This window comes from Synchiropus splendidus, chromosome 2 (genome assembly GCF_027744825.2).
Source record: "Synchiropus splendidus isolate RoL2022-P1 chromosome 2, RoL_Sspl_1.0, whole genome shotgun sequence".
Lineage (NCBI taxonomy): Eukaryota > Metazoa > Chordata > Actinopteri > Syngnathiformes > Callionymidae > Synchiropus > Synchiropus splendidus.
Genome location: NC_071335.1, coordinates 24,770,682 through 24,782,772, shown reverse-complemented (window position 1 = coordinate 24,782,772; position 12,091 = coordinate 24,770,682). Strand labels below are relative to the sequence as shown.

The 12,091-nt window shown below is 43.6% G+C and overlaps 2 protein-coding genes across 2 annotated transcripts; both read right to left on the bottom strand.

Annotated features, from left to right (window-relative positions):
• Nucleotides 1-1,195: 1,195 nt before the first annotated feature.
• On the bottom strand, nt 1,196-9,318 carry klhl2 (kelch-like family member 2). The gene is made up of 15 exons (XM_053856560.1): nt 8,944-9,318; nt 7,464-7,583; nt 7,289-7,395; nt 6,172-6,293; nt 5,702-5,864; nt 5,447-5,556; nt 5,261-5,377; nt 4,629-4,778; nt 4,449-4,566; nt 3,708-3,905; nt 3,536-3,637; nt 3,286-3,414; nt 2,669-2,809; nt 2,450-2,593; nt 1,196-2,374 (listed from the first exon to the last, which is right to left on the bottom strand). The coding sequence occupies exons 1-15, from the start codon at nt 9,009-9,011 to the stop codon at nt 2,346-2,348; spliced, it is 1,818 nt and encodes a 605-aa protein (XP_053712535.1). The 5' UTR covers nt 9,012-9,318; the 3' UTR covers nt 1,196-2,345.
• A 508-nt stretch (nt 9,319-9,826) lies between these two features.
• On the bottom strand, nt 9,827-12,032 carry med28 (mediator complex subunit 28). The gene is made up of 4 exons (XM_053856563.1): nt 11,863-12,032; nt 11,405-11,471; nt 11,054-11,166; nt 9,827-10,933 (listed from the first exon to the last, which is right to left on the bottom strand). Exons 1-4 carry the CDS (start codon nt 12,019-12,021, stop codon nt 10,730-10,732), a joined length of 543 nt encoding a protein of 180 aa, XP_053712538.1. The 5' UTR covers nt 12,022-12,032; the 3' UTR covers nt 9,827-10,729.
• Between the last annotated feature and the right edge of the window lie 59 nt (nt 12,033-12,091).

Below are 12,091 nucleotides of genomic sequence, written 5' to 3'. Positions count from 1 at the left end.
TGATTGGTCAACGGGAGAGGAGACCGACGTTACAGCAGCCAGCGCCTTCTCTGATTGGTGGGGCGGATGGAGTGATGATAGTGAGACTGCGCGTTTCTGCAGCAACAGCCAATCAGAGCAGACTTTGACTTTCATAACGTCGCCAGTGCTGAGAGGCGAGCGCGGGCGGAGGAGGGCCCTGGAGAGTCGCTCACATGTGGAACATCTGCGGAACATGGAGTGACTCTTCACCTGAAACACACACTGCAGCGAAGTCCTAAACTTAAAGCATGGCACACGGCCAACTTTAGACAGTCGAACTTCTCAAATGCGTCATTTCAATGAAGGTTAAACAGCACTGAATAACAGATTATGTAGACGATTATTAATAAAATGGGTGAATATTAGGAAATTAATAAGTCAGTAATATTAAATATTTTAATTCTATGTTTTTAGTCGTAGAAAAGCGTATTTTGATTTATGGCATAGCTTTGCTTAGCGTCTTTATTATTGCGCAAATGATGATGTGTGAAAAAGGTTTTAACGTACAAATAAAAAGGGGGCGTATTATGGTAATGCTTTTGCATGTTTTAAGAATTCACAGAAGTCTGAAAGAACGAGGTTCAGCCATTACCGAGTCATTTACTTTGGCATGTATTAAATATTGCACCAATACAAAACGTAGCATTTTTTGAGTGAGACGGTCATTTTGTTTACTTTAAGTTGATGTCATTTTGAAATGACAAACATTTAGAATTTTATTTTGCAGCAGAGCCTCTTTATTAGTATGTTTGTGTTCCTGGAATAAATATTCTTGTGTAGACCAATCTTTTGAGGACATTTCGGCCGGTCCACAGAGTTTTGTGGGTGAAAACTTCAAAATAACTAGGTCATTATAATTGGGTTTAAGTTTAGTTCAGAGTCCTGGTTCAGGTGAGCCATTTGTTTTGGATGGTTAGGTTTAGAGTGAGAGGCTGGGGAAAGGGTTATGACAATGGGAGGTCCTCACAAATAATTAATAAAAGAAAGTTAATTTAAAAAAACCCACTGAATTAAAATATTAGCTGCAGTGTTGAACATAAAAAACAAACAATATATTTATTTAAATATATTCATAACGCTCCACGCGAGCAGTCCGTCTGACACACTCTGATTCCAGTAATAAATTAAAAACCAGTGCCATTTTCAATGTTTACTAATGTGGCAATATTTTAAAAAAGTGTAGCTTTCCACAGTTTTAAATACAAGAAGCATATTTATTAACGAGAACATAAAACAAGTGGTAAAACATTTCAAAGTCATTAGCCTACTTGACATTCCTTTATACACGGACGAGAAACAGCAATATCAGTTACTAGCAAAGTTTTCAAATGGGAGGAGAGATAGAAAGAGAGAGATCGACGAGTAAGAAAATAAAAAGTAGAGTTTGGTCACTTTCCAGAGATAGAGAGACAACGAAAAGCTCGGCGGGGAACGAAAGAGACGTCGTAAAATTGGCACATTCATAGTATGTCAGGGTGTTCAGTAGTCAGAACTGCTACAGCGAGAAAGAAGTTGGCACGATCGAAGCTCAGCAGTGGAGAGCATGCAGTGTGGCTATGAGTGGCAACCACCACAGAAAACATGGCTGCCGGCTGACAACAAAGCACTGAAGCTTCTCCCTCCAGCTCCCAAGAGTTTTTGGCAAAATAAAAAAAAATCCCAACAAGCAGCACTGTTTTCATGCAGAACCTCCGTCACTGATCCAGCCAGCTGGCACGTCAGCCCCGCCCCCTTCTTGAAAGCATAACAAAGGGTGTTCATATTCAGGCACTCTTGAACAGCCACACGGCAACACTGGAACGGGTCAGAGGTCAGTGTGCGTTCATGCGGCGCTGGACCAGACATCACCACGCACAGACGTACACAAACACACAGGCTCACATGTGCAAGCGATGAGCGCTGTTAAAAAGCCAGGGCGTACGCACATTTCCTTCTCTGCAATATATGAAATGTAAAACAAAGATTTCAAGTCCCGAGTGCTTCTCAAGTCTTCGCTGCGGAAGAGGCTCGGCAGATGTCCACTTTGAAATTATTCTGCAGCTCACGATCAGCGGCCCGGCGGCGGTTCAGGCGTGCGACCCGCCAGTTTAAAACACAGGTTCAACCAGCTCCCCCGTTTGGCCAAGTGCAAATATCTTCACCATCATCATCATCATCATCATCATCGTCGTCGTCGTGGACGTTGCAGTCGTGAGCGACAACAATCCTGCCCTGCTCTTCGTCGGTGCAGGTGCCAACGCTGCCCAACATTGAAGTCTTGGCATCACAGACAGAGCCAAGATCAGCATGGTTCTGCTCCAAATCAGTGGCAGCTGTCAGAGCAGTCATAAGGGCTTGTCGATCACCGTCACACCTGCAGAACACCACAGAGATCAGCTCGGATGTCACCTGCTGAAAGAGCTTTTTTTAAAAAAAAAAAAACGCTGACCTGCGTAACTGCGTCCTGTGCTCATACAAGACGGCAGTAACGTCCACTTGTCTGAATTTGGATTGTAAAACTCCACGGAGGCCAGATTGCAGCTCCCGTCGTCGCCGCCCACCACATACAGAATGTTGTTGACCGCACAAACACCTGAAACGTGGCGCTTTCTTCACAGTCTGAGCGTTTCAGTCCTGTTTTTTTCATGTCGCGGGAAGCGTTTCTCACCTGCATTGCGGCGGCACATGTTCATGTCGGCAACCTGTCGCCAGCTGTTGGATGCTGGGTCGTAAACCTCGCAGCTTTTCCTCACTAGCGGCCCGTCGTGACCTCCCACGGCGTACAGCAAACCCTTTAGGACGCCTACACCTGAAACACACACCAGGCGTCTCTTAGCTCCATCATGAGTTCTTCCTGTCACGCCCACCACCTTCAGCACCTGAAACCTTGTCGATTGTGAGGAAGTATTTCACCCTAAAGGCATTATAGTTACACAAAACCAACGTGAAAACATTTGTGGTCACTAGGGGGCAGCAGTGTGACAAAACAAACACAAAATGAACTTGAATTCAGAACTTTTTTTTCAGAGATTGTGCACAATACACAAGTGGAGAAACACACGTTTTTATTTCTATTTTTGTGGGGACCTCTCATTTTGCCGCCGTGCTTTACCCAGCCTCTCACCCTAAACCAACTTAAACTCAATTGTAATGCCCCAGTTACAAGTTTAATAAACTTTATATATATATAAATAAATTAAACATAATTTAATTTGTTCATAAGTTATGACCGATAATGTGGCTACAGTGAAAGGTATTAAAGAAAACAAAGCAAGACAAATTCACCAGCTCCACTGCGTCGCGTTCCCATCTCAGCGATAAAACTCCACGTGCTGCTCTTCGGGTTGTAGGCCTCCACTGTGCTGAGGCACTGTCTGGTCGCGCCGTCGTAGCCGCCCACTGCATACAGGATCCCTGAAAGGTCAGGACGGACCAGTTAATGGGGAAAGGAAACTTCATGAACAAGGGGAGAACTACTGACCTTCATACTAAGATAATAATATATAATGCTAAATATTAATACCAGAGTACTGACCATTTACCACACCAACACCCACGCTGCTACGTCTGGTGCTCATGGGCAAAACGTGGAACCATTCGTCCGTTTTGGCATTGTAGGCCTCGACCGTTGAGAGACCTGATACAACCAACAGATATATAAACTGACTGTTGAGGTCATGGCAGGTGTCTGAATGTGCCGCACGCACCTGTGCTGCCATCGAACCCCCCGACTGCATACAGCAGACCGTTGAGCACCGACGCTCCCAGTGTGGACCGTCTGTCCTGCATGCTGCTCACGCTGGTCCACCGGTCCACCAGGGGGTCATAACAGTCCACCGTCCGCACGCGGAGGGAACCGTTGAAGCCTCCCACTGCGTACACGCAGCCGCCGACATACACCACACCTGACCAGGACCGGGGTGTAAAACCAAGGGTTTTTTTGAACATCCATCAATAGTCAGTGGAATTTTTTGAGTCTTGTCATTGTTGCCATGACAGCTACAATGGAATCAAGGACGAGGACGTACCAGTTTTGATCTTTATTTATAACTATGCTTTTGCTCCCACACAGACTTTCATGATTAAAAATCACTGTCCTATATGTATTTACATCTATTTCAAGTTTTCCGAGTGTAATGCGGTCAAACGGACAGCAGATGGCAGCAGCGCAAGCTTCCTTTCTTTCCTACCAAGTAAGTATGTGAGTGAAGAAGAACACCTTCAAAACATTCATTTACTTCAATGATTTAACTTTGCATTGCGTATTATAGGAAATAAAAATGACAGTTTTCTCCGGTTCTGACAAAACATTGAGCCCTAAAATTTGTTATTACTTTCCTTTGTTTCCTCAAATGAGACAGAGAACTGAGGGCTAACAAACTCATCTTAAATGAATAATTTCTAGCTTGATATCAGAACCATTGTACTCCGTAAGAGCCATGTCCTACCTGCTCTGCATCTCCGTGTCGGAAGTTCAGCCACTTGGTACCATCTCTGCTCCTCAAAGTCGTAACACTCCACACTCCGGATGGCCTTGGGAGCCTGCCCTCCAACCACCACCATCACCTGGAGCAAGCAGAAGAAAGAGTCACGGATGGGTCGAAAGGTTTTCTCCGCTGGAGTCCTACCTTCGGACAGCAGGCCGGCGTCCTCATGCGGGTGCGAGCCGTCTTCATCAGAGCTCTTTGGTCGGCCGGCAGCAGGTGGTACTTCATGGCCTCGATCAGATAGTCCTTGCAGGCGCTGCTGTTCTTCACCAGAGACTCCTCCTCCACACGCTGAGACACACCGTTTCAGACATCAATACAGACGTTGAGGGTTCAAGTATTCAGAAAATATCAGTGATTTCCCAGTCAAGTTTTCCAATGAAAAAAACTGTTTTTTTAAATATTAGAATATATATTTTCAAAAATATTTTTGATCAAAAACATTTCTCAATTTCCTTGTCTTATATTCAAATATTAATATTTTAAATCCCATATTTTGCGCTAGTAAATTTAAACTTTTTCGGTGCAGTGTTGGATTTGGATTTTTCATTAATTTCTTAAAAGCAATATAGAAACATTTATGACAATTATTTTAAGAAATATTGTCACATAAATGTAACATTTATTTCTTGAAAAAGGTATATGGCTTCTTGTGTCAAATATTCTTATATGTTTTTTTTTACTTGTATTACAGGTTCTGTAAATCGTGACTTGGACTCTCATGAAGATGCAGGAGGACATTTCAGGATGGTCCGTCGAGACGTTGCGCTCACCTGCACCAGGTACTCCCTGGAGAGCAGCGGCAGGCGAACGTGCTCCATCAGGTGAGCCAAGTGTTCCTGCCGCACGTCTTTGTCGTGGTTGACCCAGGCCACCACGGCCTCGAACACCTGCAACGCAAAAAAAACATCAGCACTTGTCGGGTCACGTCCCGTGCTGTTGACAGGGTGAGCACCAACCTTCTCCTCGGTGGGGATGGTGAGCTTGTCGCTTGCGATGAGGCTGGACACCTGCTCCATGCCCAAATTTAGGAACTCCTCACTGCCCACGACGTCTGTGAAATGTTGCTCTGAACAAGAACAACGTTTCAGTGTTTCATTTGTTGCAATTACGAGTGTACATTCATGTTTCAGTCCAACTGAGGGGAATAAAGTAAACATTTGGACTTTTCACACATCAACACGCGGGTCACAGTCATGCTGATGAATCAGAACCTGCGTAGCTGTTGGCCTGGGCCAGGAGCTGGGAGCAGGCGTGCAGGTCGGCGAAGGCTCGTATCCCCAGACAGTTGGACGGATGAAGCTGCGAGCTCAGGAACTCGCAGCAGGTTTTCTTCACCTCGTTCAGCTGCAGCAGGCCGGCGGCTGGAAGCAGCGCCTGAGGAAGATATGACACTCTCTGTTCTGGTTCTGCTCAGACAGCTTCACGGGTCAGCTTCAGAAGTGACGTCTTTGCTCGTTCCTCTTCAGCCAGGTCATTAGCTTTATTCTATCAGGTGGCAGGAAAAATACACTGGGTCACACAGAACGGCATATCTGCCATCGGTCCGACCCGGTACAGCACTTGTCAGGGTCGCCTTTCTGTTCTGCTGCTTTCAGCTCTCTGAGAAGCGCTTCACAAGTGAATCAGGATCAATAAAATGGATCGGGACAAATGAAAGTACAGTCTCATTTAAGCCAGTCACCTGCACATTCTCCTCGGTGACTTGTATCTCAGCGGTGTAGATGTAGTCCACCAGCAGCGCCAGAGTCCAGCCGTCCATCTCTTTAATCCTGACCCGCTTGGCTCGGCTCTCTGCCATCTCCCCTGTTGGGTTCACACACGCCGTGAATGGCAGTTCAATACTGGAGGTGAGTGCAGTTTGGAACTAAGAGAACTTGTGCACAGGAACTGTGAGGAATCAGGTGCAGCCTACACAACCGCACAGCCAAACTATTTAGGAAAATCAGTCACCAAAACTCATGTTAGAGAACAATAAATGATTTTTTATTTCTTTATTATTCCGTTTTGTTGTCACTTTTTGAACTCAGTGTTCAAGCTTCTTCCTATTGTTTTTTTTATTGACTATCAACATTTTAGATTTTTTTTGTAATATTAATTTGTAATTTTATATATATATAATATAATATATAATATATATAATTGACTCAACTTGTGTTATTGTTTGTTATTTGTTTTCTTAAAACTATACATTTTATTGTCTTATTTAGATTTGTTTTTTGTATATTTTGTATATTTGTCCCCAAACATATCGATTCATTTATAATGACAATTAAATTTCCATTTAGATTACTTTATCTTTTTCCTTATTTATTGTATTATTTTAATATAACAAATAATTACCACAGAAAAGACAACTTAGTGATACTTTTCTAGTTTTTATACATTAGATAAAATGATGATATATTTATACATTTTATATTATTCTTTATAGCAAATATATTTCAAGGTTCCTCAAGACAGATGAAAAAAAATCATATAAAAATGAACAATAACGAAGGATTTTGCTTTAATAGATCCAAATGTTCTACCTCTCCAAAAACACGTCTTCTTGCTGCCTAATTCCATATTGTAAAAATCTCATAAATAAATTCTAGTCACTGACTTTATCTCTAGAATTCACTCATAACTTTAACAGTCAAATTCAAATGAGTCAAAATAGTGTGCATGCAGAACTCGCTCACACAACACAGTAGAAGCCGAGGAAGCGAGTCATTAGAGGTGCCAGTGCAGAGTGGGGGGCAGGGGTGGGCCTCAGAACCACCCAATGTTAATCCGAAATGTCATGGGTGGAGACAAACCTGTGAACATGGCGTGGAAGTACGGGCTACCCGCGGCGAGAACGACTCTGTGAGCAGCCACTTCCACGTCCTCCGCCACAATGGTGACATCACACAGCAAGCTCTGGCTGTAGAGAGCAGAGAGACAGGGGTCAGGGGTGTGTGTGGCTGGACGTCTGGGGGGGGGGGTTAATACCTGCGCAGCTCGTTCATGACTTTAAAAGCCTTCCTCATGTGCCGAGGGTTGAGTGTAACAGGCCCTTGTCTCTCCACTCCGTCCTCCTTATCCAGCGAGTGCGGACAAAGCCGAGTGCACCTGTGACACACCCACGACAGTTTTAGTTTGGATATCACTGAAGTCAAGGGGGAAAGTCACATTATTTTCACTGAGCTTTTGGTACCAGTGACAACACAAACATGCTACACAGGCTGCACGTGTATGGGTGTCATGTGACCCATCTGTTCTGCTGTCCAGGATGCAAATCATCCAATCACATGGCAGACGCAACATTTTTCATCATTTCAACATCCGCCTCTTGCCATAAAAGAGGAGCAGCTCAGTGGGAAGTGTTTTGTTGACACCAGAGGTCAGAGGCTTAAACACTTCGATGTAGTATTGTTGCTCTTATCGCAGGCTTCTGACTGGATCCAGCAATAAAACAACTAATGTTTAGAACATTAAAATGTTTCATTTCCATGAAAGTTTTTGTATTTGCTTTTTTGCTGTAGAAGTATTAATCTTAAGGTACTTTCATACAGTACAAATACTAGCAATTTTGCAAACAGAAAAAGACATGGGGTTTCATCAACACAATTGAATCATTATATTAGTTCTACTCTCACTGGTACCAGTACCTTAAATACAACCCTCTGACACGGTGCATTATTAAAAATATTAATGTTTACATTCTGGGTCAAACTGCAGGACGTAGTGCACGCGGTAGAAAAGACAATAAATAATTGATATGGGGACTTCTTGATCTAATATCAGGACGTTACCCTTATGTATACCATCAATAATGTTATTTTTATGTTTATAATTTTAGCTCTTATTTTAAGTACATTTGATTATTATTTTTGGTAGATGATCGGGGACTTTGCATACATTTTTTCCTCATAAATCACTTTTCAGCAAGTTATCTTTTCTCAGATTTTTTTTGCCAATATTCAAACTGTAAATGATTAGATCATATCAATTGTTATATATATATATATCTTTTTTTTTTCTTCATTTTGACTTGACATGTTTCTTCAGAATTCCAGTGACAGCGCTGGATTAAAGAGGCCTCCAGAGTCACGAGATCTTCATTCAGTGCTGTTGAGAAAACCCATCTGCAGCAAGTGTGTGTTCTTCTCATGGATTTATGGCGGTTGCGTCTCCGAGTGACAGGTGAGGCAACTGAAACTCACTCACCGAGATTCATACCAATCTGGATTCTGAGATGAACATTAATCTGATTACACTCTCAAGACAGCCGTGGATCACTGCATCACATGGCTTGTTTTGTCTCACTTCCACCCACACAGTAAACAAAACAAACGTTCCACCATGCTCCAGTCAGGACACCGGGGTGTCAGCCACTGCCCTCCCCGGCAGCGCGCGGCTTTCCCCGGCTTCTGTCTCTGTCACTGCGGCACCATCAGTCACCGGGAAACGTCAACACACGGACACTTACAGCGGATGACTGTCCATGATTCCGGTGGGGTTCAGAGGCTGAAAACTTGACCCGGCAGCATGCACCATTCCATATCCACGGTGTGTTCTGTGTGAGGTGGTCCGATTTTCAGCATTGGATTCCGGGAATCGAGGCGGCGATGCTGACTGGCGGTCGCCCTGAATAACGAGGCTGCCTCATGAAAATACAGCAACAGACCGCGAGCACGCTGACACCCTCCCCGGTAACAGACGAGTCGCTCCGGAACTCCGCACCGCTTCAAGTGTGTTCTGCTATTCCCGTTTTGGCTCACTTCCCTCCGGGTGTTTCTGGGTGAGAGGGGCAGACGGACAAAGCTGCCTGCTTCTCCCCAGCCGCCGATTAAACGCACAGTCGAGGAAGAGTGCGCGAAGAAGAAGCTCCTGCAGGAGGAGGCGGTGTCGCCCCCTGGCTGTGGAATGCTGACACCTCAGGGATTTCACATGGGCTTCTCTCACTGAAGTGAATGGAAACACAAACTGTGAAGACAAAAACATGGACTGCATTCCACTTTAAATGAGAGGTTTTCATGCAGCAAATAAAGCGTCAACGTTGGATGCTGTTCTTAACGCTAACGTTTGGAACGCATATATTTTAATTTGTAAACAAAGTTGTCGGAAAACTTTGGTGAGCCACTTTATTTCAAGGAGTCATCTGAAGGACTACAGTCACGAACAGTTATTATACCTACCTCAATATATTATTGATGGAAAACAATCGAATAGACTGCTTGTTTATTGATTTTTCATTCAAGTAATAACATAAAACCAACATCACAAATTTTGTTGTTAACATGATAAAAACTGCAGTTTTAAAAGGTGCCCAGGTTGATCCCTGAACTTTATAACAGATGCTAGAAAACAGTGTGATTTTTGGGTGCGCGCCATCGTTGGTCCTCCTCTGACTCAAGATGGTATTTATCTGTCTGTTCCTCCATATTCATAATAGCTGCTGACCACAACAGATCAGGAACACCTCACATGATGCCTCATGTTCATGTCGCCTCCATATGTGTGTGAACAACAGCATGGGTATTCATTTATTTTAAGGATTCAACATCATATTTATTCATCTTCATTAATTTTTGAGGGGAGAAATCCACAATTAATATAAGCCCCAGTCTTATTACTGTCAAAAAAATGTTGTTTTTAAAGACCAATGAAAGCTCACAGGACAGCGTCCATAAGTGAAACAAACAAACATGTAACATAATTGACAGTTTATTCATATTCAGTTATGTACAAATAAAGTACGAAAAGATGTTTTTAAAATGTGTGGAAATGGATGCGCAACCACACGATTGTGCCACGAGCAAAGCCCTGAGTTCTGCAGAAATGCTCGTCCTCCGAGTCCATCTGAACTGCCTGACAGCTTGTCGTCTCTAATGCATTCAGCGATTTCACACCATAACAGACTTGTTCTGCTTAGTGTCTCAGCTGGCGACGGTCCACAGAGAACAGTGAACCAAAGCCACACGGCTCAGTCAGAAAAGTCTGGTCCCTGCCGTACATCAGGTTTCTTCACCTCTGCCAACACTTTTAAATACATGATGCAGCATTGTACTGAGAATGATACAAATAATCTAAAACTGGAAAAAACATCACGTATTTAACAGATTTTTTTTACCCTGAAATGGTTACATTTGATGTTCATACAATCCATTTCACTTGGACGAGCATCTCAGCCAACAGTCTGGAGATATAAAAAGGAGTTCAGCTCAGTGAGCCGACGGGTGAACCACAGGTTTTCTCTCCTCCAACCAACAGCGCTAGTTTGGTTTCAAAGGAGCAGGGGGTAAATTGGCTGACGCCTGTTCCAGGAAGGTGAGTGGTCCTGGAGGTGGAAGGTCCGTGGGCTTGCGGTGCTGACCACTGACATCATCCAGCACTTGTTGCCAATGGTGCAGTTTGGATAAATGCTTCTGAACCAGCATCTCCTTTCTCTGCAGCTCGTTGCGCAACTCTGACACATCCTTGGGTGAGAAGAAACATTTGTGTGAAGACGGTAGGAAAACGGACAGTAAAGAGGTGATGAGTAACGATGCGCGCGAGGTCCGGAGTGATTCACATGTCAAGTCATAGAAATGACATACCTCTTTCACCACCTGCTCAGGCTTCTGCACAGACAGCTGGAGCCGCTTCTGCAGGAAGAAGCACTCGGTTTGTCGAGCCACGTCGAGGAACTTCTGAATACACTGATCCACACCTTGAAGCAGAAAACACGATGATCAAAAGGTAAAAAACATCACACACAGACACCTGGGAGTCTATTTTTACAAAGCTTGATTTCATACTTGTTTTAATTTGACATTTGCTTACACCATATAATATAGTTTACTTCCACTCATTTCCAATTTTGCTTAAGAACAGCAAGAAAACTGCATTCGTTTTTCTCACTTTTCATTGGAGAGAAAAGCACCGTCATACACAGAATTTAAAGTTACCAGTTCGGATCTCCTCCTGGTCAGTTCCATTGACGTAGTCCTGGCTGACAAGTGACGCAAAACATGCCTGAACAACAGCAGAACAAAACATTGGCATGAAGAGGAGTCGTGCGATGTATGGAGAGAAATACACCCAAAATAAACCTCAGTTATATTGTCATATTTTAAACATTCTTCTTCTTGTTGCAACCGGTTTCTACCAAATATCAAAAGGCTAAAATCATTGTGTTTTTGTAGTTGTGTACGAGTATCTGTCTAGTTTGTTTACTAGTCGTTTGCTAATGGAAACGTCATGCGCTAAGACTAATAGTGGCTAATTTATGCAGTAATTTATGTATTTTGTTAAACTTAATGAACGTAAATAAAAAGGGAGCGTATAAAGTTAAAAATGAGAATGAAAAACTAGCGTTTAGCAGTAGCTACCTAGCATTCGATGCTAACAGTGCGCCAAGTCTTACCTCAAATGATGCTTCTAGTTCGTCGACCAGCGTGTTGCTTCCCGGGTTCCTGTTAGCAACACCAGGGAACCCGGGTTGTCCTGGACCCCCCGGACCCCCGACGGGATGCACGTTTGGAGGCTGTTGACCAGGAAACATTCCGCTCATGGATGAAGCCATCCTCGTCTAGTCCGGTTGTGCTCTTGCGCATGCGCACATGAAAGGCCGCTGAAGTCAAAACACGTCTTTT

Coding starts and splice junctions, on each gene's coding strand:
- med28 (XM_053856563.1), bottom strand. CDS start 12,021: ATGGCTTCATCCATGAGCGGAATGTTTCCTGGTCAACAGCCTCCAAAC. Junction 11,167..11,404: donor CCAGGAGGAGATCCGAACTG/GTAACTTTAAAT, acceptor TTCTGCTTCAAG/GTGTGGATCAGTGTATTCAG. Junction 10,934..11,053: donor CTGAGCAGGTGGTGAAAGAG/GTATGTCATTTC, acceptor TTCTCACCCAAG/GATGTGTCAGAGTTGCGCAA.
- klhl2 (XM_053856560.1), bottom strand. CDS start 9,011: ATGGTGCATGCTGCCGGGTCAAGTTTTCAGCCTCTGAACCCCACCGGA. Junction 3,638..3,707: donor GGGGTTCGATGGCAGCACAG/GTGCGTGCGGCA, acceptor TGGTTGTATCAG/GTCTCTCAACGGTCGAGGCC. Junction 2,375..2,449: donor CACAGGACGCAGTTACGCAG/GTCAGCGTTTTT, acceptor GGTGTTCTGCAG/GTGTGACGGTGATCGACAAG.